Consider the following 27,748-nt stretch of genomic DNA (forward strand, 5'->3'; position numbering starts at 1 on the left):
GTCGGTGTGTGTCTGGCACCGGGTGGGGCGGGGGGCGCCGCTCGGTACCGGCGGGGCGGGGCCCGCTGGCCACGCCCCCTCCGCGCCGCGGGCTGCGATTGGCTGCGCGCGTCACGTGCGCGGCGCGGCCCGGGGCGGGGGCGGCCCCGCGGAAAGTTCCCGGCGGGACGCGGCGGGCGCAGGTACCGGAGCGGCGGAGCCGCCGCTGCAGGCCCAGCCGGCCCCGGGGGCGCGGGCGCTGCTCGGGGAGCCCGTGGGAAGCGGAGAGGAGGGGGTTGTCAGCTCCGGGCCGGTTCCGGGTCTCAGACGGGGGTGGGGGGCGAAGAGTGGGGCTGCGGAGCCGGTACCGGGTGGGGCGGGAGCTGCCCCGTCCTGTGCTGCCGCTTTGCTGTGGGGCGGTGGGATCCCGACCGGGGCCCCTGGTTCCCCCACGCCAGGCCACGAGTCACCCGTCCACCTGCTGGGTCGCATCACCGGCTAAAAATACCCCGCGGCGGCAGCTGGTGTCAGTGGGGGTGCAGCCGCAGAGCCGGTGCACCGGGACTCCCCGAAAGCCTCCCAGCTACAGGCTGCAGGGACCGGCTGGCACTGGCACCGTGGCTCTCCCGGTCACATCAGCCGGTACTGGGAGCTGGGTCGTGTCCCGCTGTCCGTGCGTCTGCCCGTCTGTCCCCTTGCAGGTAGCACTGGACTGTCCCCATGGCGGAGAAACTGGATCCCCGAGATTCAGAGAGCAGCTGGGTGCTGGCGGGCAGTGAGGTGAGGGCTCGCGAGCCCCAGAGCAGGCCTTTCACTGCTTGGGATCTCCAGGGCAACATCCCAGAACTGGGACCCCATGCCTTGGGGCCCTTAGGGCACCCCCCAGAGCTAGAGACCCCCAGGCACACCCTACCGTACCAGTGCCTACCCGGGGCTGCAGGCACATGGATGTCGGGGCTAAAGTTGTCTCCCTATGTACCCCCTTCCCCTAGGGTCTGCCCATTGACACAGTGGGTCCAGAGCAGGACTCAGCCTCCCACGGGTCTGACGATGAGGAGCCACAGGAACAGGATGAAGGCACCCAGGACACAGTCACAGGCAGGCAGCCACTATGGGTACGGGGCAAGCCTGGTGTCACTGTCCTGTGCCACTGTCTCATCCCCATGCTCTGCCTCTCCCCAGCTGTGACCACCAATGGTGCCACTACCTTCCCCAGCCAGACTTTGTGCCCCGAGGGCAGCGGGCAGGGGGTGAGTCAGAACCGGGGGGCTGGGGGTGAGCTGGAACTGCTGGGGTGCTCCCCACACAGGGATGCCCCATATGCCAGTGCCTGTCTGCAGGACCCAGAGGAATGTGAGGACTCCGGGGCAGGCACTGCCCTGGATGGCTCTGCAGAGCCCAGCGTGTTGGAGGGCGATGAGCAGGAGGAGCTGAAAGCTGAGGCTGAGCCACAACCCTGCCGTGACACCCCTCAAGCAGGTCAGGGACACCCCCCCCTCACAGGGGACTTGCCTGGGGGAATCTGTGCTGGCAGTGTTTAGGTGTAGACCCTCCCTGGAGGTCCCCCCCGTCTTCCCCTAGGGCCAACAGAGGACGTGTCCTGCACCAGCAGTGACGATAACATGGAGGGGCTGCGGTGGCGGAAGGGCCACAAGCCCCATCCTGAGCCCCCCACTGTCACACCTGCCTCACACCGGGGGACACCTGACAGTGGTGATGATGGGCTTAGTATGAACAAGTACCTGTTTGGTGCCTTGGCACTGGTTGCTGTGGGGCTGCTGATCATCACTGGTAAGTGGGATCCCAGTGGCCAAGGCCCCAGGGACAGGGTGGGGCCCAGACATCCCCCTCATTGTCCCCTCCTCTTCCCAGGTGGTATCTACGACGTGGCAGATGGTGAGTAGAGGCAATTGGCCCACCTGGGCGGGGGGACATCCTGCAGCAGCCTGGACATTCAGACCCATGTCATCTTCCACAGGCCCTGTGGAGAGTGTGGGGAGCTGGGACTTGGCTGCTGGGGAGCAGGAGTCACTGCTGTCCGTAGACAGCAATGTAAGGAGGGGTCTCAAGCAGGGCTGAGTGAGGGCAGAGGGTGTCCTCAACGCCTCCAGGGCTCCCAACCTTGCTGTCCTCAGGACTCCCAGCAGGAGCCCCCTCTGGCAGATGCTGGGGGCTCACAGAGCGTGCAGTCCATGAGCCAACTCCTGGACAAGCTGGCCAAAGAGAACCAGGAGATCCGGCTCTTGCAGGCGGAGCTGCAGGTTGGTGACCAGCACCACGTCTCCGTGCTGTGCCCCAGTGCTGCTCTCCTGCTGCCACCTCTTTCACAGCCCCCCACCTCTGCCCCAGGCCCACAAGGAAGATCTGCGGGCACTGCTGCACAAGAGCGAGGGTGAGGCGGCCGCGGCCGGGGCGCAGCAGCAGAGTCTGGCCAGAGAAAACGCGCGGCTGCGCGCGGCGCTGGAGCGGGAGGTGACGGCGCTGCGGGAGGCCCAGGCTGAGCTGCGGCGCCTGCAGGCTCACAGGGAGCCCGCAGCAGGGCAGCCTCGTGCCACAGCTGTGCCAGGGCACGGCAAGGCCGCGCCACGGTGGCACGGCAGCCTGGATTCGTTGCGGCAGGAGCTGGCGGACAGCCTGGACCGTGCGCGGGGCTCTGGGGATCTCAAGGGGCTTGTGGAGGAACTAAGCACCCTGGAGCAGCACCTGGCCCAGGTGCTGGAGGCAGAGGGCTCGGGGTCGTTCTCCACAGCCTGGAAGAAGCCATTCAAGGTGGAGAAGGAGAGCGGGTGGCACAAGCAGCATGGCACCAGGGGGTCCCCCCATAAGCAGGAGAGGAGAGAGCATGGCAAACCCCACAAGAAGGATCCCCAAACCCCCCGTGAACACAAGCCAGGCAAATCCTGGGGAAAGCCGTCTCACAGCCACCCCCGCCATGATTCCCATGAGGTGCCCTGGCTCAGGCGGTACCGGGCACCACAGGGCTGTTCTGGGGTGACTGACTGTGCCCACAAGGAGGGCCAGGAAGTGCTTGGGGCTGCGCTGGAGCCGGTGCAGAAGGTGCAGTTCCTGCAACTGCTGGAGAGCTTCATGGGGCAGCTAGGCTTGGGGAGACAATTTGGGAAGCTGGCACCGCAGCTTGATGGGGCCTTCAGAGCTGACGGTGTCTTTGCCCACGACCGCCTGCGATTTGTTGATTTTGTGGATGATGTGGAGGATCTGCTTGAGGATGTGGCGTGGCAGGAGTGGGGCAACAAGAAGGCGGTTGATGGCTTTGAGGAGTACATGCTGCGGCACTACAGTGGGTGAGCTGGGGTGGGCAGTGCCGGGGTCCCCAAGGATTCCCCTGCTACTGCAGCCCATCACACCTTCCCTTCTCTTGCAGCGCCTCTGGGAACGTGTGGAGCCAGAGAGCCCCAAGGCAGCATGGCACACGTGGGTAGAGCCAGAGGGGCAGTAGTGTGCCAGCACCCCCACACAAGGGCTCCCCACGTGCTGTTTATGGGGGTCTGGGAGTGACCATCACACCCTGTAGGGCCAAGTAGGGCCACGTCCCCAACCAAATGCACTGTGTGATATTGCACTGCCACCATGAATAAAATCACTGCTGGGCAGAGCTGTGTAGATGTGGGGAGATGGGGGTGGGGGGAAGGGAGGGTGCATAGGGAGGAGGGCTGGAGAAATGGGGGTTCAGAGGAGGAACAGGGGGTGTAAGGGGAGAGCAGGGGGGACTGAAGTGCTGTGGGCAAAGAAGGTGCTGCGAAAGGGAAGGAAGGAGTTGCAGGGAGGAGGAAGGGCTGCTGGGACAGAGGGGGTGCAGATGAAAAGGCAGGGCAGAGAGGAATATGTGTTGGAGGGGAAGGGGGTTGCTGGGGAAGAACAAAGAGTGTTGGGGGCGCTGGGGGGAAATGGGGATTTACAGAAGGAACAGGGAAAAGGAAAGGGGAGTGCTGGAGGAAGTGAGGGGCAGGTGAAAGTGGGGTGCAGATGAGGCATAGGGATGTTAAGGAGGAAGGGTGCTCGGAGAGAAAAGAGGGTACTGGGGGAAATGGATGCTGGGAGAAAGCAGGGTGCAGAAGAGATGGGATTGTTGGGGGAGAGTGCTGGGGAAATGCAGATGCTGGGAAGAGCGGGGTGCGGGTGAAAGGGAGCGTCAGAGGAGGCAATGGGGGCAGAGGGGTGCGGGCTGCCGGGCGGGACCCGCCATGTCCCCGGGCAGCCGCGCTGCGCTGCGGGCTCCGCCCGGCAGGGGGCGCCGTGAGCCGGGCGGGGGGCGGGGGCGGGGCGGGGCCGGTGCTGATGGGGGCGGGGCCGGGGCGGGGGCGGGGCCGGGCCGGGGCCGGGGGCTGAACGGGCCGGGGGCGGGGCCGGGGCGGGGCCGGGGCTGATGGGCCGGGGCCGGGGCCGGGGCCGGGCCGGGGCGGGGCCGGGGCGGGGCCGGGGCTGATGGGGCGGGGCCGGGGCGGGGCCGGTGCTGATGGGGCGGGGCCGGTGCTGATGGGGCGGGGCCGGGGCGGGGCCGGGGCTGATGGCGGCGCCGCGCGCGGTGCTGCTGCTGAGCGGGAAGAGGAAATCGGGGAAGGATTTCGTGGCCGAGGAGCTGCGGAGCCGGTACCGGGCGGGGCGGGACCGGGCCAGGCGTGTTGGCGGGGAAGGCACCGGGTGCAGGGAGGCCGGGACTTGGCCGAGAGGAGCCGGTGGCAGTACCCGTCCCGCGAACGTCTCTCCCGCAGGCTGGGCCCTGATGTCTGCACCATTCTGCGCCTCTCCGGGCCCCTCAAGGAGCAGTACGCCAAGGTACCGAGCCGTGCCACGCCGCGCCGAGCCGTGCCAGGACACTCCCGTGCCGTGCTGTGCCGTCCCACGCTCGCACCGTGCCACACCATGACACACAGTGCCACACCATCCTGAGCTGTGCCGGGACACTGCCGTGTTCTACCGCGTGCTGTGCCGTCCCACGCTCGCACTGTGCCACACCGAGCCGTGCCGTGCCACGCTGAGTTGTGCCAGGGCATGTGCTTTGCTGTGCTCTCTTCCCATGCCCATGCCGTGCTACACCGCGCCACGCAGTGCTGAGCTGCTGCACCGTGCTGTGCCATCTGATGCTTTGCCATGCTGTGCTGAGCTGTGCCATACTGCACCCCACAAGCCATGTCAGGACATGCTGTGCCAAGTTGTGCCATGCCACGATCATGCTGTACCACACCGTGCCAACCTGTTGCGTGCTGTGCTGTGCTGTGCTGTGCTGTGCTGTGCTGTGCTGAGCCATCCCATCCCACCGTGCTGTGCTGAGGCATGCCGTGTCACAGCAGCCATGGCTGTGCCACGCCGCGCTCACCGGCCCAGGCCATGCCTACTGAGCTCCCTTCCCCACAGGAGCATGGTCTGGACTTTCAGCGGCTCCTGGATGCCAGCGCCTACAAGGAGGAGTTCCGTCAGGACATGATCCGCTGGGGCGAGGAGAAGCGCCGCGCCGACCCCGGCTTCTTCTGCCGGGCAGCGGTGCATGGGGCGCTGCAGCCGGTGTGGGTGAGTTTTGGGGAGTGCATGGGGACACTGGGGCTGCAGGACGGGTGCTGATGGAGCCCTGCGCAGGTGGTGAGTGACACACGGCGCCTCTCAGATGTGGAGTGGTTCCGGGCCGCCTACGGGGACGTGGTGCAGACCGTGCGGGTGGTGGCTACTGAGGAGACAAGGAAGAGGAGGAACTGGGTCTTTGTCACTGGTGAGCAAGTGAGGGGCACTTCGCCTAGTGTGACTGTGACACCAAAACTGGGGTTGCCCAATGGGCACAGCTCTGCTGCCTCCACTACCCTCCCTTGGCAGTGGGAGCAAGAGGCTTTGGATCAAGGCCCCCACCTCCAGGGGCTGAGGCCATGGGGAGGGTACGGACAGACAGATCCTGACCATCCCTGGGGCCTCCCCGGGCTCTCTGCTACCAGGGGTGGATGACGCTGAATCTGAGTGCGGCCTGGACCAGGCAGTGGCCTTTGATTGGGTGATCACCAATGACGGGGATAAGGTGGCCCTGGACGAGCAGCTGGAGATGCTGGTGCAGTCTCTCCACAGCAGCCTCTAGTTCCATGTCTCTGCACTGGGGCTTGGGGACTGCATCATCCCCCTCTTCCCCCCAGCTCCTCAGCATGTCCCCCTCCACCTCCTGCTGATGATGCTTCCTGTTCTGGAATAAAGCTGTGACACTGAGAACCGCTGCCATGCTGGGCCTGTGTCCCATTTCTGGGGAAGGGACACACAGGTGATCCTGCCCCCACCCCCACCGTGGGTTTCCCAGCTTCTGGGAGGAAGAAGTGCAGTTCTGTCCAAGCAGGGGACCACCAGCTGGATGTTTCATGGTGTCTTTTAATAAGGTTTCTAGCAGCCAATTCCCTACAGATTATCTGCTGCCCAAACTCATACACTCATATCTGCACCCTCGTGCAACAGCTGGGCACGGCAGGGTATGGGGGTGGTGGTGCCTGGGTGGGCTGGGGGTTTTGAGGGGGGATTAGGGCCCTATATACATCTATATGTATATATCCCATACTCTGGGTCTACCATTACCCTGACCCCAACCTTGGGGACGCTGTGAGACACACACCGCGCCTGCCATCCACAGGGTGACCCACCCCGGGATGGGAACCCAGCTCCAGCTGCTGCTCGTAATCTCCAGCCTCCATAAACGGATTAAGGGGGATCGTAGGAAAGGCGGGGGGTGCCCGTGGGGGAACCCAATGGGTTAAACAAAGGAGGGGTCGTTCGGGACGTGCCCATCGGGGCGTGCGGGCACCGGCGCCCGGTGCAGCCCGGTGCACTACAAGTCCCGAAGGACCCCGCAGAGATGCGGAGCCGGGGGTGTGATGGGGGGGAGATACGGAGCGGGGAGCGGGCGGGGATGATGTCAGCCTGCGGGGAGCCCCAGCGTGGCCAATGGCGCTGCGGGGCCGGGCCAGCGGCAGCGGCGGGGGCGGTGGCGGCGGCGATAGCGGCGAGAGCACGGAGCCCATTCATGATCCAGCGAACGGGGCCGGTGGCGAGTAAAGCGGAACCGGTGCCCTGGAAAGTGGCGCCGGTACCGCCGTCATGGAGACATCGGGGCATCTCCACGATTCGGGCGTGGGGGACTTGGAGGAGGATGGTCGGTGTCCCTGCCCGTTACCGGGGGATGAACGGTCACCGCCGCCGCCCTCCGCGCTGCCGCCGCTCCAGCACAGCCTGTTGCACTCCTCGCCCGGGTCGCTACGGGCCCCTCCTCCTCCTCCCGCCGCCCCCGCCGCCCTCCACCCTTCCTCCCGCCACGGCAGCCAGCTCAACCTCGGCGACCACCCAGCGGGCTCGGGGGTGCCCAGCAGCAAACACCGGCAGCCCAGCCCGCTGGTGCACCGGCGGGACAGCAACCCCTTCACCGAGATTGCCATGAGCTCCTGCAAGTACAGCGGCGGGGTTATGAAGCCCCTCAGCCGACTCAGCGCATCCCGACGGAACCTCATCGAGGCCGAGCCGGAGGCACAACCCCTGCAGCTCTTCGGTGCCGGTGAACCCCCTGAAATTGTTGTCTCACGCGAGGACAACCATGCGCCCACCACCCACCGTCCCACCCGCCCGCCCGCCCGCCCGGCCCCCAGCACTTTTGCCAAGGGGCCCAAGCGCAAGGCACAGAACATCGGCTACCGGCTCGGGCACCGCCGGGCACTGTTCGAGAAGAGGAAGCGCCTCAGTGACTACGCGCTCATCTTCGGCATGTTTGGCATTGTCGTCATGGTCATTGAGACTGAGCTCTCCTGGGGGCTCTACTCCAAGGTACCGGGGGCCAGGGGGGTGTGTGCGGGGCTGGTGGTGCGAACACGGAGCCGTTTGCCCCATCTATCCCGTGGGATAAATATGGAGCTGTCTGGCCCATCTGGAGAGGAACAGGGTCAGCCAGGCTGGCTGGTGACGGACAGGATGTTCCCAGAGCTTTAGTGGATACTGCAGCCACAGGTGTTGGACAGGGCGATCACCCGACGGGTGGTGCGGAGCTTTGTGCTGGTGGCTGCTCTGCCGAGTCCTGCCCCGGGCACCTGCAGCAGCAGGCACCGACCCGCTGAGGTTCATGGTGCCTGTTGCTGGCATGGCAGTGCCCTCCTCAAAAGCACTGTGCCCCCGGCCGTGCAGGGAAGCACCCCCTCCATCCTCCGCCTCCTCCTCCACACCCCTTCCTGCCTTTTCTTTTTGCCTTTTTTTTTTTTTTTGCAGGACAGTGTCTTTTATTTATAATTCTCCCCCCCACGTGCCTTCCAGCTCCTGCTCCAGGGCTGCACTGGTTGGCAGCGATATGAATAACTCTTTGTATAGACATCTGTCATGTTATTTATACTTATCCAGAGAGGGGAAGGCATCGGCACCCCCACCAGCACCCATGGGCGTCAGCGGGCCGGCGCTGCTGGGGGGGCTGGGGTGCAGCCAGCAGGGTCCCTGTGCCGTGGTGCTGCCCGTGGAGGGGAAGGAGCAGGGTGGGAAGGGGCTGCTCACCATTTCTGCCATTACCCGGCACGGGCAGTGGGGAGGGCAGTGTGAGCAGAGGCGGTGGAGGAGGGGACACATGTCGCTGGGGGTCCTGTGATTTGGGGGCTCCTGCTGCCTCCCCACCGAGGTGTCTGGCTGGGGGGCTCCTGAGCCCCATCTTTCCACGGCTGCCAGGGTCAGTGGGCATGTGGGGGCTGCAGGCAGCAGTTCCACTGCTCTGTCTGAGGCAGGGGCATGCCTTGGTGCCAAACTGGCATCCTTGCCAAGAAAGACGCTTTAATGCCAGAGCCTTTTTCTGGTGGTTCCCACTCCCCTTTGCCAGGAGCAAAGCCAAACCACCATCCCCCACCTGCATCCGCTACCTGTTGAGTCGTAGCCACCCTCGCAGGCATGCATGCCTGGCACCAGGGGGACTGCCCACCCTTGCCGAGCTGCCAGCAGAACGCTGCCATGCTCGCTGGCCCCACCACGCTGAGCTGCTGTGTCAGCTGGGGAAGACCCCGTGAGTCAGCGCTGCTGCCATGCAGCAGCTGTGGCACGCTGCTGCGCCCCTGCCCCTGTGACACAAACAATTGTGCTGACAGCCACAGGGCGCAGGAGTGTCCCTGGCTCCGGCCTCCGTAGGCCCTTGGCCAGATTTGCAGCAGCTGTGCATAAATCCCCCCCAGCAGCCCCCGGTGAGAAAGCAGAACTCACCGGCAGGGACATGCCGAGTGTGGGAGTGCCACTGTGCAGATGGGGACGTCAGCGCAGCTCCAGCCCTGCCCCGTGGCCCCAGCCATGCTGCCACATGCTGCCAGCTAGAGGGTGCCAGGGCTGAGCTGGGAGCAAGGACACGCTGGCCAGGGTTTGCCTTGCCTGCTCCCTGCCTGTCAACTGACTGTGGGCAGGACAGGGCCTCTCTCTCCTGCCCACGGGACAATACTGCTGCCTCCCACCACCTGTGCAGCGCCGGCAGACTGAAGCATTCTGCCATGCATGTGGGGGAGCAGGACATGTGCCAGGGGTGCCAGGATCCTTCCCCACTTTGGCCCAGACCCCACGTTGTTTGCTGCGAGCGTGGGATCCAGGAACAGCTCATCCTGGCAGGTCTCTTCAGGCAGGAGGCATTGGTACACGCTGTGTGACACTTGCCAGGTGGGGCAGTGGGTGCCCCGTGCAGGGTTTGTGCCCCTGAGAAGGGCCTGGCCAGAGCCCCTTGGCACAATGCTGCCCAGAGTTTGCCTGTTAATAGTAGTGTTTAGTCACAGCACTTTTCTTAGCACCAGCCATTATATCCACACAATTGCACAGCCAGAGCCAAGTCGTTAACAATGCGGTGCCGCCTCCACAGCAAATAGTCCCTTCTCTGCGTGCAAACAGCCTGTGGGGATGGGGAGCACAGGGAAGAGGGAGCCAAGCAAGGCCAAAGCCAGCCCAGCACGCTGAGAAGCTGAGGATAACCTGCCATGAGTATGCTGGGTCCGAGCAGGCCAGGAGTGTGCCAGGCCTCCCCACGCTGGGCATGGCGTGGAGCTGTGGGACAGGTGGTAGGGTGGTTTGGTTTGGGAGCAGCATCCTGTGAAGGGCTGCCCATGCCAAGCACCAGTGGGGCTGGACTGTCGCTGGCACGCACGTGAGTTTACCAGCATCCAAAGGGAACAGTGAATCCTGCTTTTCCCAGCAGGGACCCGCCAGTTCAGCATCAGTGAATCAGGGGCTGGTTTAATTTACATAAGACTAATTAGCTGGAGGGTCTAGTGAGATCTTCTGTGTGGATACCATAATCCTGGGCTCAGGCTAGATGGGGCCAGGCCACTGGCATTGCACATCTCATAGGGGAGGTTGGGAACTGCACTCAGCAGAACAGAATTAAAAGTTTTAAATTCTTTTTGCTGGTGGTAGCAGTGGTGCCAGTGATGCTGATGGTTCTGATGCTGCCCTTACTGCTGTGTCAAGCTGCTTAGGGGGGAAGCTGAAGCAGCAAAAGTGCCATTGAGGATGGGGATAGCAGGGGTTGGGGGGCAGTATTTTCTTTGGGGTGTGGAGTCCAGTGCTAGCAGACTCCCAGAGCTGTGTGCCCCTTAATGCCTTCCCTGCTTTCACCCTGCAGGACTCCATGTTCTCCCTGGCCCTGAAATGCCTTATAAGCCTCTCCACCGTCATCCTGCTGGGCCTCATCATCGCCTATCACACACGGGAGGTGCAGGTAGGTCCTGGCACCATCAGTGCCTAGGGAGGGGCTGCTGGGGTGGGCTGTGGGGTGTGACAACCACCTGAGTGGGACACAGCACCTGAGCCCACATCCTGCCCCATCCTGGATCCTCCTTCCTCTTTGTTGGGGTCTTGAGGGGCAGCGAGGGTTCTTGGGGGGCAGTTCTTGGTCTGTCTGAGCCCCAGGTGCCGGGCAGATATGCTGGTGGCGTGGGGAGACTACAGGCAGGAAGGGCTTAAGCAGTCCAAGTGCCAAGGAAAGCCATGAAATCCTTTCCTAATCAGGGCTGCACACTCTCTTCCTCCCTGGGAAGTTAAAGGACTCCCAGTTTGTTCCAGGAAGGCTTTGCTTCCCTGTGCAGCGTCGCTTCGGCACAAGGCCAGCCTGGTTGGGGCCTGGGAGGAATGAATCACCAGGCAGGAGAAGGAGCATCCTGGGAAGGGGTGGCAAAGCCCCTGGCCCTGAGTGCACCATAATCCCACCTTGTCCCTTCTGGGGCTGAGGGACAGAGGGGCTTTGCCATGTAGGGTCTGGCAGCAGCATCCCACTCCATCCCTGCCTCAGGCCCCACTGCAGCTCAGGCTGTCCTCACGGGGATCAAGCCTGGGGGTGAGCTACTCAGTGCAAATATTTGAGAGCTCTGCTTCTTGCTGGAATAATATTTACCCCAGGATGACAGTGGCTGGGGTCAGCGTGGTGAGCTGTGCCCTTGGTGCTCGCTGTTTCCTCTGCTTGTTTTTCCTGGCAGTGGGTTGTGCAAACACAACATCCACCCAGGCAGCACACAGGTCATCCAACCTCTCCTGCCTTGACCAGAGCCAAAGTCCCACTGCTGTCCCTCTACATGTGGGGACTGAACCTCACCATGATCCCAGCTGCCCTGCCAGGCCAGTTACACTGTCAAGACAGGGAATTAGATGTGTTTGACATCTAATTCCACAACTCAAAGCCCTGCTGGTTGTTCATTGCCCTGTGTGTTATAAAGTGTTATAAAGAAATTGCTGATAATCCAATAAAAATTGAATGGGGCTGCCAGAGCTGTAAATCCTCAACTTCTTATACCTCCTGGCCAAGGTGGGTGACTGTGCTCACCTGGCCATGGCACTTGTCAGACCTCCCAGCCTCTGGGAAACAGTGACTTCAGCCTCTTCCCTCAGGATTCCCTCTTCCTCTCTTGCCCAGAGAAGCTGTGGCTGCCTCATCACTGAAGGTGTTCAAGGCCAGGTTGAACGGAGTTTGGAGCAGCCTGGGATAGTGGAAGGTGTCCCTGCCCATGACAGTAGGCAGAGTGAGATAAGCTTTAAGGTCCTGTTCAACCCAAACCAGTCTGTGATTCTATCATACTACTACTTGTGTTAATGAGTTCTTTGAAGGTCTTCCTGTGCCTCAGTTTCTCTGGGGCTGAGGCATCACTTGGTACCCCAATGATGTCTCTGGTGCCTAGGGCAGAACGTGCCATCCTCTGCCAGCACCGTGTTATCACCACAACACGTGAAGGAGAGCAGTGCTGGCAGTGCTGGCAGCTCCTGCCAAGGTGCTGTGGGGGGGCAGAGACCCCTCCTCTCTGTGCTTGGAGTGCCTGGAGCTGTTCAGGCTATTGGTGAAACTTTGATCCTCATGAGGTGTCTTGGTAGCTTTTCTTGGGCTTTGTTTTCCCGGAGATGTGGTGGCCAACACTCTTGTTCCTTCCCCTGCTGGAGCCAGTGACGCTGGATGTGTTGGGAAATGCCCCCTTGGGTACCACTGAAACACACTTGGTTTCCATGGAAACCCACATTGATGCTTTGCAGGTACAGAACTGAGAGGGGCTGGCTCAGGGGAATCCTGCCCAAATCTTGCTCCTTCCCTTCCCTGGCCTGTGGCAGCTCCCCATCATACAGCCAAAAGGCTCCTGCCTTTTTCCGCTTGCTAATTTGTTTATTTTAACACCCTTTTCCAGGAAGGAATAGGCTGTCAGCTTGCTAAATGCCTGAGGATCTCCCTTGACAGCTTGGAGCATTTCTGTAAACAACTTCTCAAACAAAGCAGCTAAAAGGAGCAGAGTTTTCCCTACTGAAAGGGAGGTGGCTGGGACAGCCCCTCCGTGAGTCAGTGCCAGTGGCTCCTGCCATCCCCAGGGAGACCCCCAAATGCCACGCTGTGCCAGCAAGGCGGCTGGCACAGGTGTGCTGGGCATCTGACAGGGCAGGAGGGCTGTTCCTGGGCTCAGGACCAGCTGGGGCTGTGCTGCCCACCCACCTCTCACCCGCTGCCCGGGCTGTGTGCAGCGCTGGGTCTGTGAGCGAGCCAGCATCGCTTCAGGCTTGCGGGATTGAGCACACGGACGGCAGCACCAGCTGCCACATCCCCCTTGGATCCCTTCCCGGTGGTGTCTTTGCCAAGTGCTGCTTGCAGAGAGGCCCTGAGCACGTCCCTCCTGCTGTGGGTGATACTGGTGTCCCTGTCACACCAGGGTGAAGCCCGTGACAGCCCTGCTGAGGCAGGACAGGGTGGGTGACTCCCAGGGCTCTGGTGGCATCCCAGAGAGGCCAACTGAGCTGCCGTCTCTCCAGCTCCTGCAGAGACCCCCAACTCCATCACTGATGATGGGAGAGGAGCTGCTGTACCCAGGATGAACCATCAGTTGCCATGACAACTGAATCCCATCTCCGCCAGCAGCTGGATGCTCTGACTGGTGTTCGCTGCCCAGATACTGCCCTGGCACTCAGGGTGTGTGACTGTCAGTGAAATCAGTGCAACACCAGGAGCAGAGGGACTGGGGTGACTCGTGCTGGCGCTCTGTGGCACCACAGCTGTCCCGTTTGTGTGGTCTGGATGAGGGGAACATTCTGGGAGGTGGCTCCTGCCAGCCAGATTTGGAGTGAGCTGCCCCCATGCTGTGCCTGGTGTGTGCTCAAGGCCAGGCACCTCAAAGCTTTTGGTGTCCCCTGCCACACAGCCATCCTGACACACACCAGCAGAGCAGCAGAGAGGTTGGTGGTGACATCCCCATGTTTTTCTTCTCCCTCCATCCCTGCACTTCTGGCTGAGCCACACCCAGCTCCTTTTAGCTCTGACCCCCACTGCCAGTGGAGGGAGGGATGCCAGTGGGCAGCTGGTGTGGGGCACTGGTAACTGGGTGGTTTTGCATCCTGGCAGCTCTTTGTGATCGACAACGGGGCTGACGACTGGCGGATAGCGATGACGTACGAGCGCATCCTCTACATCAGCCTGGAGATGCTGGTTTGTGCCATACACCCCATCCCTGGGGAGTACAAATTTTTCTGGACAGCTCGCCTGGCTTTCTCCTACACACCATCTCGGGCAGAGGCTGATGTGGACATCATCCTGTCTATCCCCATGTTCCTGCGCCTCTACCTGATTGCTCGGGTGATGCTGCTGCACAGCAAGCTCTTCACTGACGCCTCTTCACGCAGCATTGGGGCACTCAACAAGATCAACTTCAACACCCGCTTCGTCATGAAGACACTCATGACCATCTGCCCTGGGACCGTGCTGCTGGTGTTCAGCATTTCCCTCTGGATCATCGCTGCGTGGACAGTCCGTGTGTGTGAGAGGTGAGAGGGTTGGGGATGCTTTGGGATCCTCAGTGTTTGGGATCGTGGCAGTTCAGGATGCTCAGCACTTGGGAACGCCTGGTGGTTTGGGATGCTCAGCTGTTAAGGACACACGTAGGATCAGGATGAATGGAGGTTTGGCATCCTCAGCGGTTCAGGACGTGAGCAGGACGAGCAGCAGTTTGGGATGTGTGGAGGTTTGGAACGCTCCGTGGTTCAGGATGTGCAGCAGTTCAGGAATGCATGATGATGTGCAGTGGCTCTGGAAGCTCAGCAGTTTGTGGTTTGGGATTCGTGGCAGTTTGGAATTCTCAGTGGAGATGCAATGTCCCAACAGCCTGGAGGAGGGGTGCAGGGCTCTGGGGCCTCAGTGGCTGCAGGTTCCCTCCCCTGAGCCCTGCTCTTCCCAGATGATAAATTGTCTGCACAGGCAGGAGGCAGAGCAGGGCCAGCCCTGTCCTCGCAGCGCAGCGCCTAAGCCAGGCAGGGTCCCTGTGCACGAGGATACGTGTGGTGCCAGAAGCCCCAGGAGTATGGGTGGGGGACAAGGAGAATGGTGGGAGCTGGGGGCTGTGTCTGGGGAGGGGCCAGAGGTGCTGATGGTAAGTGACAGGGCCTGGCTCAGGCTCCAGCATCGCTGCACTGACTGCCATGACAACACTGTGGTGACATACCCACAGCTCGATGGCATCATGCCAGTATCAGCGTGCTCAGCACTGGGGTTGCTGTGGCGACCAGCCTGGTGGGTATCACTGCACCTCCATCTCTCAGGGACCTGCCACCACTCTTTGTCTGCTGAGGGAACCAGGGGGCTGTGGTGGTGGCATCCCAGCGCTGTGCCAGAAGTTTTTCTCCACAGCCAGAGTGCAGGCTGCCAGCAGCACCTGGGGAAGGGAGGGCAGGTCCTCTACAAGCTGTCCTGCTGTGGCAGCTTTGAGTCATCTTTGGAGTTAAGGTGTGAGGGATCATACCAACTGGCACCCCAGAGTTACCTGCGACACCCAGATTGCTTCTAGATTGCTTTCAAAGTGAGAGGAAGGCCACTCCCCCTCTTCCTCAGGGTGGGACCCGTTGCTCTGGTCACGCTGCAAAGGGGCATTAGTGCAGCTGTAAGCTCTGTGGCAGCGGCGTGGGATGGCACACTGAGATTTTATGAGCTTTTACTGGCTGCATTTGCCTTCCTGCCTCCCTTAATGATGCTCTCCTTATGAGCTGGATGCTCAGGCACTGCCTAATTGTGTTTGAGAAATTGTGGTTTATGCCTCCTAAACAGGGAGCAGGCGGATAGGCACCCAGGACACACACGGGAGGGTAATCCAACACCTGGCAAGGCTTAGCCTGGAAGATGCAGTGAAGAACTACTAGGAACAAAAAACCCCAGAAATTATGCAGACGAAGTACTGCAGATCATTGGCACCGCAGTTGCCATCACCTCCCTCTATGTACAGAGAGGCAGAAGAGAACCCAGGTGGGCTGGAGATGCGTCAATCCTGGGGGATGCAGGACTGGGGGAATGCAGAACCCCTGGGACATGCTGTGTGTGTGAGGGATGCAATATCCCTTGTGGATGCACCAGCCCTGGGGGGTCACACAGCTCCCACGAGGGCTACCCAGGATGTGTCCCCCTGTCCCCACTGTTCACTGGCACCGGAAAACAACTTGCTGCAGTTTGCAGGACCATTCCCAACCACCGGGCCCGGGCAGTTTGGAGGCGGTGGCGCCTCTCCAAGACGCGGTGCTGGGGCTGGGGTGGCACATCTCCTCGGCACGGAGCTGTGGTCTCGGTGTCTGTGGGGGCAGCAGCAGCATCCTCCCGTGCCACCTCTCCGGAGGCAGCGAGTCGCTTAGCAACCCCGCCCGCCCGCCCCGGTGCCGCCCCGGTGCCGCCCCGGTGCCGCCCCGGTTCCTGCCCGGTTCCTGCCCGGTTCCTGCCCGGTTCCTGCCCGGTGCCGCCCCGGTGCCGCCCCGGTTCCTGCCCGGTTCCTGCCCGGTTCCTGCCCGGTGCCGCCCCGGTTCCTGCCCGATCCGACGGCGCGCACCGTGCCCGCAACCGGGGCCGGTCCCGGAGTCCCGGCCGGGCTGCCCGGCGCGGTGGGCTCGGCTCAGCCGCTGGTGGGGTGATGCTCACGGCTGTCTCAGCGCTCGGGGTGGTGGTGGCCCCAGCCGGAGCAGGCGGACAAGGGGACGACAGAAGCGGTGCTGCTCTCTGACATGTGGCATGTGCCAAACCCTCTGGTTTATCAATCCTTGCTCAAAGTGCTACTCAGGAGAGAAAATGTCCCGCTGTCCAGTCAGCCTGAAACGCCTTTGTCCAGCATGATGCTCTTGGGGTTGTCCCCTCAGGACATTCCGCCCTGTGGGATGAGGTGGACTCAGCTCTCCTCAGGAAAAGACATTGGACAGGATAATTGTGTGTGCCCCACTGCTGGTGCTGGAATTTTGGGGAGTTCCACTGTGGTTATGGGCTCTAGCTCCCCTGCCCAACCCTGCCCAGAGTGAGCCTCACCATGGCTGAGGGTGCTTTCTCCTGCACTAGGACCTCATTTGAGTCTCCAAGTGAGGGAAAAACATTTCAGAAGAGGAGAAAACCCAACTGCTCTGCGAGTGATGATCTTGGAGTTGGGATTGCCAAAAGCTCCATCTGTTTTCCCTCTCCAGCTTCTGTGAAGAGGCTGGGAGAAGCCTGCCAGGGAGGCAGGAGAACAACCATCCTCTTCATAGTGGGGTAAAGGCACTGCCTGCCCCTGCCAGCTTAGGGCTGAGTCCTGCTGCAGGCTGGGCTGGGCCCTGCTCCGCTGCCAGGGGCCAGCACTGCATCCCTGGGGGTTGTACCTGCATGGCATGGCTGTTCTTGCCCAGCCTGGGGAGCTGGAGGCAGCTGGGGCCCCTGGTTGCGTGTTTGCTGGAAGAGCCACAGCCAATATCCTGGACAGCCAAGAGTGGTCGTTGACCTCACATCCCCAGCAGGGACCTGGAAAATTTGCAGCATTCCCAAAGCTGCAGCCACTCCACATGTGCTGTGTCTTGAGTGTGTGAGCTGTTCCTCTGTTCCTGAAAGCCAAGCGTGTGCCAGAGGCTCGACAGGATCCATTCCCAGCAGTTCTGCTGGGGCTGCTGGCAGCTCTGCCTCCTGGAGTGCCACAGCCCAGGCTGCAGCCGTGGGATGCAGGGGAGGATGCCAACGATGAGCTGCTCTGGTCAGGGCCTTTGCAGAGCCACAGCTCCTTCTCCCATCAGCCAATTCTTGCTGCAGCACCGCATGACACCGGGGACACACAACAGGACTGGGATGTGGTGACAAGTCTGACTGAAAGCAGAAGCCCTTTCCACTGAGTTTTTGCTCTCATTTTGTCCATGTGGGTTTTCCAGTGCTGGAAATTGTGCAACTGCTGCTACTATGGCACATCCTACTGTGTTGTTAATCCTGTACCCCAGACAGCCCGAGGTGGGGGAGCCACTGTGCCCAGGTACCCCCATTTCTGCCACATCCACCCCTGTCCCCTGCTGTGACACTGATGTCCCTGTCTCCTTGGCAGGTACCACGACCAGCAGGATGTAACCAGCAACTTCCTGGGTGCTATGTGGCTCATCTCCATCACCTTCCTCTCCATCGGCTATGGGGACATGGTCCCACACACCTACTGTGGGAAGGGAGTCTGCCTGCTCACTGGCATCATGGTAAGGGTCATGCCAAGCTGGTTTCCATTCTGTGGGCTCTGCCTGTCTCCATTGCAGAGGCAGAGCCACTGGGATTTACCAGGGCCTGTTTCTCAGCTGTTTTTCAATGTACAAGGCCTAATGACTTCAGCTCTGAGGTCTCATAGCCTGGAAGTTGATAGAGTTGTCTCAGCTGATGAATTTGGGGTGGATTTGGACCCGCAAGGTGGAGGGCCTTTGGTGTAGTCAGGGAGCAGAAGGGCACCAGAGCATCCCTAGGCCATCCTGGCCCACACCATCTGGCTTCCATTGCTCATCTGCCATGGGTTTCTTTCCTTCTGGCCAAGAGGTCACCATTCCCCAGTGCCTCCAAGAATCCCACCACAGGATCTCCTGGCTTGTGGGACTTTCCAGCCAGGGCTGCTGAAGGAGCAGCTGGGGGCCCTGTGGTCACAGCTCCTCCACAGATCTACCCCAGCCATCCACACCCGGCTCTGCCCAGCTCAGCTCCAGGCCCTGGGGATGGATCCATCCCTCCTCCCGCTGGGGCAGATGGAGCTGATGCCCCATGAGTACCACCACTGGGGAGGCTCCACGACAGGGATTCACCCTGTATTATCTGCAAGCCTTTGATCTGTCTTGGATGAGGTTATGGTGGGAGCCAAGCAAGGGAGAAAATCCCCGTGGATGGGGGTGATGCAGAACTGCCAGCAGAGGAGGAGCTGCTGGCTCAGCCGAGGGGATTCCGGTGCTGCAGATTCCCAGAACTCTTCCCCAGCCAGTGGTGGCTTTGAAGTGAGACACCATCTGTCAAAGTGTCCCCCCACACCCAGTACAGCCCCCCACCCCTGGGAACGGAGAGCCCCACTGGGGTTGGAGGCTTTGCTGGGCTTGTCCAGGGAGAGGTGGTGGCGGTCAAGAGTGTGCAGCAGGACCTTTGGGGAAGGATTCAGGGTTAATTAATGACTCTCTAAGGAGAGCTTGCCAGGCTGACAGCACTCTGCCAGAGCACCAGGGGGAGGTGACCCAGCTGGTACGAGCAGCTCAGGAGCACAGCAGGGAGGCCTTGGAAAGAGCACCTTGGCACAGATGGGCACTGGAGATGGTGGCTGCCACACACGTGTGGCCCTGACTGCTGGGATAAGGGGGCTCCAGGTGGTGCAGTTGGGAATGTGGCAATTTGAAGGGTCCTGATTTGGGGCCCCTTCTCTCACCCATGTTGCCTGGTGCTTCCCCACTGTTCTCCCAGCCCAGACCTCTCTTGGGAGTGGAGGGTTTCCCATCCCACAGGGCACTGGCACGGGGCAGATCTCCAGCCTGCAGTGGCACAGGCTCACCACTGACCACTGCTGACCCTGTTAATAGCCCTGGCCTCTCCTATTAGTCACAGAGCCCATCCTCAGCCACTCAAGGACACCCAGGCTCTGTAAGATCTTCGTGCTAGGATAGTGGGGAGGACAGGTAGCCTTAGTTAATTAGTGGACTGCAAGGGTGAGGGTGGGAGTGCTGGTGTTGTGAGACAAACTGGTTCCCCAACTGATGTCCCTGTACAGGGTGCTGGATGTACAGCGCTGGTGGTGGCTGTGGTGGCCAGGAAGCTGGAGCTCACCAAAGCTGAGAAGCATGTCCACAACTTCATGATGGACACACAACTGACGAAGCGGGTAAGGTGCCATGGGGGACAGCAGGAGTGGGGCATTGCTGTGTGCCAGGAGCTGGGGATTTGGGCTACCATGGCAGAAGGGAGGTCTCAGCACCTCTGGATCCCGTGGGTACCACAGTGGAAGAAGGTGCCAGCATCTCTGAGTGAAGGTGTTGGCACCTTTGGATGTGGGTCCTGCAGGTACCACTGCTGAGGAAGTTGTCCAAGCGCTGCGTGTTACGCTGAGACAAAGAGCAGCAGCTCTCTTCCAGGGGTTTAGGTGATTTTGGGAGCACACTCCCTTCTCTTCCAGAGCATGATCTCACTGCTCTTGGTGTCAGGAAGATTTCAGTGATTCAGTGCCCGCCACAGATAAGAACCACACTGTGAGATTCCCCTGAGGAGGGACCCAGAGCCTGCAGTGGGGTGCTCATGGGGTCACTGTCATACCAGGGGCTGGTGTCCCATCTCTGGCAAAGCATCAGCCAACCAACAGCAGTGTGTCATATAACGGGCTCTGCACACTAGAATATGTTTTAGAGGGGATGGTGGCAAAACAAGCACCCATGCAGCCCTTGGAAAGGCAACCAGTGGTGGGATGCAAGCAGGGCACCACTTCACCCAGGAGAGCAGAGCCCTAGACAAAGCCCTGACACCCCAGGAGTGGTCAGGACCTGGGTGTTACCAGGCTGGGAAAGCAAAACAGCTGGTCAGCCCCTGCACTGGCCATTGCCATGGATCTGCAGGCTCCAGGACAGGCAGACAGAGGCCAGTTCCTCCTGGAGTGAGCAGCTGAGCTGAGGTTTAGCCAGAGAGTCTGCGGGAGTCACGTCCCAACACCGGCAGCACAACTGGGACCTGCCAGGATTGGCAGATGGGTGCAGGAATCAAGAAAAAAATTGGGATTTTTTGTTTTGAGGCTTATAGTGCAACTTTGTGTGTAGGCAAAGAGCCAAATGCTGGCGCATGAGTGCAGGGATGTGGGTGCACCAGGGGCCAACAGCTCTGCCTTCTCTTTCTCTCCCAAATCCCTCGGGACAGTCCAGGAGACCGTGTGGGTGCAAAGCCGAGTGCTTTGCTCCAGCTGAGGCAGGTCATGTGCAACACTGGCTCATGGCAGAGCCAGACCGGTGTCTCTGGGAGATCCCACGTGGCTGTGACCTGCAGCCGTTCTTCCTTTTCAGATCAAGAACGCGGCGGCCAACGTCCTGCGCGAAACATGGCTTATCTACAAGCACACCAAGCTGCTGAAGAAGATCGACCATGCTAAAGTCAGAAAGCACCAGAGGAAATTCCTACAAGCCATCCACCAGTAAGAGGCTGTGCAGTGGGCTGGGGGCAGACTGAGCTCCAGATAAAACAGGATCCTGTCCCTGGTGGGGGTATGGGGGTAGTTTTCCATTGCCCAAGATGCAGGCAGGTCTCTTTGCAGTTTGAAAGAGGGGAGGGAGTACAGCCATGTGCTCTTTCCTTCTTCCCAGGTTACGGAGCGTGAAGATGGAGCAGAGGAAGCTGAGTGATCAAGCCAACACCCTTGTCGACCTCTCAAAGGCAAGTCCCACAGGAACCCTGTGGCTTGGCCAGACTGAGTGTTTCTCTTCACTCGGAATAACTAAAGCAGACTTGGCTGACCACAAAATGCTCCGACTCAGTAAATGTCAGCAAGGAATAGCTGCTGTGGGATGGCTGCCCTTGCAAAGCAGGAGATACACATTCATGAGCCAGGAGTGCCCTGCAACCCTTTTTGCAAGGGATACCACTGCTCAGCAGCACAGGGCCAGCAGAGTTTCCTCACTTTGATGGCCAGGGATGAACAAAACTGCAGTCGCAGAACCCTTGGAGAACCTGGGGTGGGCTGAGATGGGGCAGCTCTCAGGTCAGAAAAGGGTAAAGGGGTGAGTTCTGCTAGCAGCAGTGGCACTAACCCCTCCAGCCATGGTACTAACCCGCCACTGTCCCCTCCCCAGATGCAGAACGTGATGTACGACCTCATCACAGAGCTAAATGACCGCAGCGAGGACCTGGAAAAGCAGATCAGTGGCCTGGAATCCAAGCTGGAGCAGCTCAGTGCCAGCTTCAACTCCCTGCCCCTGCTGATGGCTGACATGCTGCGCCAGCAGCAGCAGCGCCTGCTCACCGCCGTCCTGGAGGCCCGGGGGGTTGGAGTGCCAGGGGGCACCCCCCAAACTCCTCTGTCTGAGAGCCCCATTGGGGTCAGCTCCACCTCCTTCCCCACCCCTTACACAAGCTCAAGCAGCTGCTAAAACACAGCCCCTCAGCCCCACCGCGGACAGGGGAAGCATTTCCACATAGATCATGAGGTCTCTGTGAACTTTCTTCTGGTCCTTGAACCGCTGCAGGACCCTCCAGCTGGAGCCAGTGGGACCAGCAGTGCCGAGCAAGGCTCGGAGCTTTGCCAACGCCTTGGTATCGGGAATTGCATCCCTGTTCAGGTGCCTCTACACGTGGTGAAGGAAGGGGACAGAAGGTGATGCCTTGGGCCAGCCTGTGCCGTGGCGTCTGATGGCAGACGGAAATCCCACGCTCAATCTCAGGTCTTCACATTTGAAAACAAAACAAAACAAAACAAAACAAAACAAAACAAAACAAAACACCAAGTCAGAAGCACTGAAGCAACAGAGACACCGGAGGGAGAGTTCTTCTCCCTGGGGCACTCCCCTCGCCCCCTGCCCCTCTCACAATTGCCAAACCTCGCCAGGCAGATGCCAGTGTGGGGAGGTTCGTTGTGCAGGCTCTGGCTGATGCTGCCTTTGCTCCATTCCATCTCCTTGCCAGGACCCACAGGACAGCCCCTCACACTGACAGCTGGGTGACCATGTCTGACTGTAACCTTCCTGTGGAGTTCTCTGGAGCTGTGAGTGTTTTCTACCCAGAGAAGAACAACGGACACTTCTCTTTCTGGTCCTCAGTGTCGTATCCTGCCTGGAGACACACGCCAGAGCCAGGAAAGCAGTGCCTACAGCGTGCAGGGCCACGCAGGGCTGCCCCCAGCCGATGTGTTGGTGGCCAGCGATGGGGCTGGCAGGCCAGCTCGGGCACTGAGGGAGTCTCCAGGTGCTCACATCACTGCCTGCTGGGAGCCTCCCAGCATTTTGCAAAGCCAGTGGGCTCTGTGCAGCAGTCTCAGAAGTGCTGGATGAACACCCCATCAGCTCCAACTGTCTCCACTTGTGCTGGGAACATCCATGCTTGAGCCCAGCTGGCAATGTCGAATCCACCAGGATCAAGCAGGAGCTCACTGGCAAGTGATGTGGTAGCAGGGGCAGGTGCTTCATCTGTTTAAAACAAGGCCCATCGCCTTCATGCCACTTCTGCTGGGTTTGGTGGAGGGCAGCAGCACTCTCTGGCACCGTCTTGGCAATGGCACTGCTGCCCATGCCTGCCAAGGTGCAGCACCTCAGACTCCTTTATACTTTTTTGCTGGTGTTCAGCTTCCTGAGGTACCCTTGGCATCACCTGGCTGCTTCTGGAACCAGCCACTTTCTGGTTTGCTTTCACCATTTCTCCCTTTTTCCTCTTCAGTTCTTCCCAATGTCATGTTCTGGCTTTCCTGGATCCTTGTGTGGAGCCATGCCAGGCTACGACTTTGGGGTTGGTGTTTGCTGCTTTCCATGAAAACTCAGCAGAGAGTATTTATATATTTTTAAACAGATGAAGTAACTATGTAATTACTCTGCAATATTCATTACACCTCACCCAGCAGTGTCAGTAATTGTAATCAGTCACTGTGTTACTCCAGGTATACTCAGCCTGTAACGCTCTCCTTTGTAACTTTTTCCCTTCCATAAACAATGCTGGATTTTGTGCACACATAGGGGTAGAGACACGCCACCCTCCTGCACCACCACCCCTACACCCCCAATGCTGAATTTCTTTGCTGCCAGTGGTGCGAGGTGGTTTCACTCCTTGTGCCCTGCAGCTGGAGTTAGAAAATAAGCAGCAGTGAGTGAGGAGTACTGCCCCCACACTGGCCCTAGAAGGAGGAGGAAGAAGGATGCAAAATCAGTACTGCACAATGAGATCCCTGTGCTTCAGAGGTGTTGGTAGCAGGGGACAAAGACAGTCATCCCTGTTGCCTTCAGGTAGGCACGTGCCCATTGCTGCTGTGCTTGGCAATGGGAGATACCCGGCTGCTGGGAATGAGCTGCTCTTCCAAGCTCTTGTAATCAGTATCATTGATATCCCACGGATGGCTGGGGATTCACTGCTGCCTTGGGAGCTCCCCATGATCTGTTCTCAGCCCACCTGCTGCTCCTGTATGCCTGTGGGTGCTTCCCTGTCCATCTTGCCCAGCAGAAGGTCCTGCTGATCTCTGTCAGGAGTTCCCAGCATAGCAACGGAGAATCTGTTAGAAATTCTGAGAAAGAGCCTGAAATGCAGCCTTTTCCCTAGCCTGCAGGCAGCTGGTGGAGAAAAATGCTTTCAGGGCCTCAGACAGGAGCAAACTGCCCATGGAATGGTACTGTGCATGGGACAAGGTGTGAAGACGTGTCCGAGGGCATCAGAGAGCCAGAGGAAGCATTGATTCTTCAATGAACCCAGGAACCTCTCTCCTAGGCACATGACCAAGTCTGAGAAATCCAACCCAGTGAGACAAGAGCAGTGCTGTCAGCTCCAGGCCCCAAGTCTGGAGGTGGTAAGGACCACAATGAGAGTGTTGGGATTGCAACTGGAGCAAGAGACCCTTGTTCTGGGGCAGAGCAGCTGCTGCTGCAGTGGGATATCAACAGGGCTGGGGCAGTGGATCCCTGTGCACCCACAACCTTCCTCCCCTGGCCTCATCTCAGCACAACCTGCACTGCAACAACTCTTCTGCCTGAGACCTGGCAGCCCAGGTTCTGCACCCTCTGCCCTGCATCCCACAGACCCCCACACCCCTATCTCACCCCCCCATTCCACACCCCTGAATGCCCATCCCAGTCCCCAAAGCCCATATCCCACCCTTCACCCACCCCCCTGCCAGTTCTTCAACACTGGTACCAGTAGCCCTGATCCATTGCTCCCAGCACCGGACTGCACCGTGGCCAGCACCGAGCCTAGCCCCGCTCCAGCCCTGCTGCCAGGACCCCAGAGCCCACCTGAGGCAGGGTGAGGAGCCCCCAGGGCAGCCCAGCCCGGTGTGCCCACCCAGAGCCGCTCCCCGATGGCAGCTCGTGGTCACCTTGGCTGGCACAGCCCCAGTGAACAGCTCCAGTAAATGCTCCCCAGCCAGTCCTGCCCACACACCTGAGATGATCCTTTTGGGTACCCTAAGGGACATCAGGACAAACAAGAGAAGAGCCAAGATCAGCAACCAAGGTGGAGGAAGAGCACAAGAGGAAAATCCCAGAGATGCTGACCTCCTGCAAACTGGGAAGCATCTGATCCCACAGTCCAATGGGGCCAATCCCCAATGCCCCTCCAGGACCCACCTAACCCAGCCAGTCCCATTTTTGGCACAGTCTTGGGGGCTTTTTCTGCTCCACGCCTCTCCTTCCTGCTCCACCTGCAAGGAACTATCCTAGGAATACCAGAAAAATTCCACAATCTCTCTGCAAACTCATGGATGTTTCTGTCCAGACTTAAGGAGCTTTGACCTGGGTTTGCATCTTGCCTCTGTACTGCTCGCTTCTTTTTTAATGATAGGGGAAAGCATAATAGTTTATTTTAACTATGAAATATATTGCTATATTATGATGGTTATGGTAACTTTCAATTATGGTTTTGTACCCAACACGGTTGTTAGCAGGCAGCAACACCAGGCTGCTGCCAAAAATGTCTGTTTCTGAGTACAGCTACTACTGCCAGTGAGGATGGGGGGCAGGGAGGCAGGGAGAGGTCCAGACCCCGAGTTGTTATCCTTTATCCCCCTTGTACTCATTTCCAGTACTTGGAAGTGACCTCTAGCAGGTCTGGATCTGTGTGTAGCCCAATGGCACCAGAGCTTTGCTTCTCACTAGAGAAAGGTCAGGCTCCCCTTTTTTCCCAGGTTCTGGAAAGCCATTCCCCCCAGGTTGTCTCCTCCAGCTGAAGGAGGGACTCTGCTCGCTGGGCACAAGCTCTGCAAGAGTCAAACTTCCCCTTTTCCTCCAGGACAGAGGCTCTTGAGAAAGCAGTGGTGCAGAGCACATTTTCATAGAATTATGGAATCGTTAAGGTTGGAAAAGTCCTCTAAGAACATCAAGTCTAACTATTAACCCAGCACCACCACCAAGCCCACTGCTAACCCACGTGCCCAAGTGCCACACACACAAATCTTCTAAATTCCTCCAGGGATGGGGACTCCACTACTGCCCTGGGCAGCCTGTACCAGAGCCTGACCACGCTTACACACAAGAATTTTCCCAATATCCAACCTAAACCTCCTCTGGCACAACTTCCAGGCATTTTCTCTTGGCCTTTCACTTGTTACTTGGGAGAAGAGGCTGGGACATGTCCAGTTCACATTTCACACCCTGCCCTGGGGAGCTGCAGCTGTTGCTCAACCTCAGGATATAATGACATAGGAGGACAAAACCCTGAGCATGAAAGAGAAACAAGATGAGGTTGCAGGGACTGTTTTGTCTCAGCCTTCCAGCTGCCCAGAGTTGTGTCTGCCCCATCTCTGGAAGTGTTTGAGGCCAGGTTAGATGGGGCTTCGAGCAACCTGGTCTAGTGGAAGGTGCCCCAGACCATGGCACGGGGTGGAATGAGATGAGCTTTAAGTCCCTTCCAACCCAAACTATTCTGTGATTCCATGATTCTGTGATTCTATGGACTCCTTGAGCCTCGGAGAGCATCACTTCCTTACCTCCAGCCCCTGAGCTGCTGGACCTGATCCTTACTGGATCATAAGTCTTAAACTGCTCTTTGGCAGCCACCCTTTGTCCTGGCCAGTCTTCACAGAGCACGATGTGTCTGGGAATGAGCAGCACCTATGGAACCAATTCCTGCTGCTTTTGTCCAGAGAAAGCCTAAAAGTCCCTCCACTGGCCCTTCCTGATCAAAGCTGTAGTCACTGCCACGCTGTCACTGTTACCACTCTCAGAGCTGTACTGGTCTCACCCTTCCAGACCAGTCCAACCCAGTAGAACCTAGCAGCAGTGAGCTGCCATGAGATCTGGATGCTCCTTGCTGGAGCCCAGACCTGAAATCTCCCTGCAGAAACCAGCTCTGATGGAGGAAAGGGGCTGGTTCTGCTGAGAGGCCAGGGCTGAGCCTCTGCTGCTGCCAGCTAGGTCTGGGGCTGCCAGGGGGTTCCTGCTCCTCTGCACCACTCTCCCTCGGGCTTCTCCTGCCCAGCATCTCCCAGGCAGCTCAGAGCCCTGTGCCTTGGCCACCAGGGATGTTTGGTGGGGGGCGATGGCGGTGGTTGCTCAGCAGTTTGGGAAGATTCTGCTGCCAGGCTCTGTACTGCTCTGAGCTTCTTCTCCCCTAGCTCCAAGCTCCCTCTTAGAAAGTATCCAAAGGGTTCAAGGTTGTAGAGAGGGGATTTTGCAGGAGAGAGAAAAAGCTTTCCATGGCATTAGTTATTTCCCTATGGGATAAGCCACCTCAGAGCCCCATGAGGCACCAGGCAGGGCTCCAGAACCATCTGCCCAGTGGGTGCTCTTGGCTGGGGCCCTGGTGCTCTGTGCACCCAGCTCTGCTCCTTCTTCCGTCCAAAGTGTTCTTCCCCCGCTGGGGTCTCAGCACTGCCAACGCGCCTTCCAGTGGGAGCTGCTTGCATGTCTCTGTGCTCAGGATCCAGTCCTGGGCTTTCCTGCCTCCTTCAGGGCCAGTCTCTCAGCTGGAGGACAGGAGTGGGGACTAGCCCACATGACAACAGCCCATCCCCACAGCATTGCCATAAACCCGAGCTGTACCCAGAAACAGGCATGTTTTAAACTATGGCTTTAACCTGTTCACTGTAAAAAGTGCCTTGGACTTTAATCTGAAGAGGTCACTATCTAGAAGTATTTACCTGTGCGGGTGTGTAAGGATGCAGCTCTCTGTGCAGCGTTACACACACAAATATATGATCTATACGTACAGCTATCAGTGCCTCAGACCCTCTGTTCCACAAGCCGTGAGAGCTCTTTTCTTTCTGCCCCGGGGGCCGACAGTGGAGTGATGTTGGAGGCATTCCTGACACAGAGAGCCCTTGCTGAAGTGAAATTTTGTGCCATGAGGGTTGTGCTGGGTGCAGTGATTCCTCTCAGCAGTGCTGAGCTGTCCTGTTCATCCCCGGGCAGCTGCTTG

The 27,748-nt window shown here is 59.4% G+C and overlaps 3 protein-coding genes across 5 annotated transcripts; all 3 read left to right on the top strand.

Annotated features, from left to right (window-relative positions):
* Positions 1 to 81: 81 nt before the first annotated feature.
* PBXIP1 (PBX homeobox interacting protein 1) lies at positions 82 to 3,590 on the top strand. Its single transcript, XM_030291179.4, has 11 exons — positions 82 to 182; positions 681 to 759; positions 972 to 1,077; positions 1,162 to 1,229; positions 1,320 to 1,458; positions 1,540 to 1,770; positions 1,852 to 1,875; positions 1,958 to 2,031; positions 2,115 to 2,240; positions 2,329 to 3,281; positions 3,362 to 3,590. Exons 2-11 carry the CDS (start codon positions 700 to 702, stop codon positions 3,417 to 3,419), a joined length of 1,839 nt encoding a protein of 612 aa, XP_030147039.4. The 5' UTR covers positions 82 to 182; positions 681 to 699; the 3' UTR covers positions 3,420 to 3,590.
* Positions 3,591 to 4,247: 657 nt separating this feature from the next.
* On the top strand, positions 4,248 to 6,188 carry PMVK (phosphomevalonate kinase). Of its 3 annotated transcripts, none has more exons than XM_072918305.1 (6): positions 4,248 to 4,271; positions 4,501 to 4,587; positions 4,710 to 4,773; positions 5,353 to 5,505; positions 5,600 to 5,701; positions 5,919 to 6,188. In XM_072918305.1, exons 2-6 carry the CDS (start codon positions 4,505 to 4,507, stop codon positions 5,976 to 5,978), a joined length of 462 nt encoding a protein of 153 aa, XP_072774406.1. In that variant the 5' UTR covers positions 4,248 to 4,271; positions 4,501 to 4,504; the 3' UTR covers positions 5,979 to 6,188.
* Positions 6,189 to 6,939: 751 nt separating this feature from the next.
* KCNN3 (potassium calcium-activated channel subfamily N member 3) lies at positions 6,940 to 27,544 on the top strand. The gene is made up of 8 exons (XM_030291424.4): positions 6,940 to 7,773; positions 10,571 to 10,666; positions 13,811 to 14,229; positions 17,766 to 17,907; positions 19,440 to 19,550; positions 20,713 to 20,840; positions 21,010 to 21,079; positions 21,496 to 27,544. Exons 1-8 carry the CDS (start codon positions 7,057 to 7,059, stop codon positions 21,790 to 21,792), a joined length of 1,980 nt encoding a protein of 659 aa, XP_030147284.4. The 5' UTR covers positions 6,940 to 7,056; the 3' UTR covers positions 21,793 to 27,544.
* Positions 27,545 to 27,748: the final 204 nt, after the last annotated feature.

This window comes from Taeniopygia guttata, chromosome 25 (assembly GCF_048771995.1).
Source record: "Taeniopygia guttata chromosome 25, bTaeGut7.mat, whole genome shotgun sequence".
Lineage (NCBI taxonomy): Eukaryota > Metazoa > Chordata > Aves > Passeriformes > Estrildidae > Taeniopygia > Taeniopygia guttata.

Bases quoted from the DNA above. Each gene is read 5' to 3' on its own strand.
- KCNN3 (XM_030291424.4), top strand. From the start codon at position 7,057: ATGGAGACATCGGGGCATCTCCACGATTCGGGCGTGGGGGACTTGGAG. The intron at 10,667-13,810 runs GTAGGTCCTGGC...GCATCCTGGCAG, and splicing joins ATCACACACGGGAGGTGCAG to CTCTTTGTGATCGACAACGG. The intron at 20,841-21,009 runs GTAAGAGGCTGT...CCTTCTTCCCAG, and splicing joins TTCCTACAAGCCATCCACCA to GTTACGGAGCGTGAAGATGG.
- PBXIP1 (XM_030291179.4), top strand. From the start codon at position 700: ATGGCGGAGAAACTGGATCCCCGAGATTCAGAGAGCAGCTGGGTGCTG. The intron at 1,459-1,539 runs GTCAGGGACACC...CCCTCCCTGGAG, and splicing joins CCGTGACACCCCTCAAGCAG to GTCCCCCCCGTCTTCCCCTA. The intron at 2,241-2,328 runs GTTGGTGACCAG...CCTCTGCCCCAG, and splicing joins TCTTGCAGGCGGAGCTGCAG to GCCCACAAGGAAGATCTGCG.
- PMVK (XM_072918304.1), top strand. From the start codon at position 4,505: ATGGCGGCGCCGCGCGCGGTGCTGCTGCTGAGCGGGAAGAGGAAATCG. The intron at 4,588-4,709 runs GTACCGGGCGGG...TCTCTCCCGCAG, and splicing joins GCCGAGGAGCTGCGGAGCCG to GCTGGGCCCTGATGTCTGCA. The intron at 4,774-5,352 runs GTACCGAGCCGT...CCTTCCCCACAG, and splicing joins TCAAGGAGCAGTACGCCAAG to GAGCATGGTCTGGACTTTCA.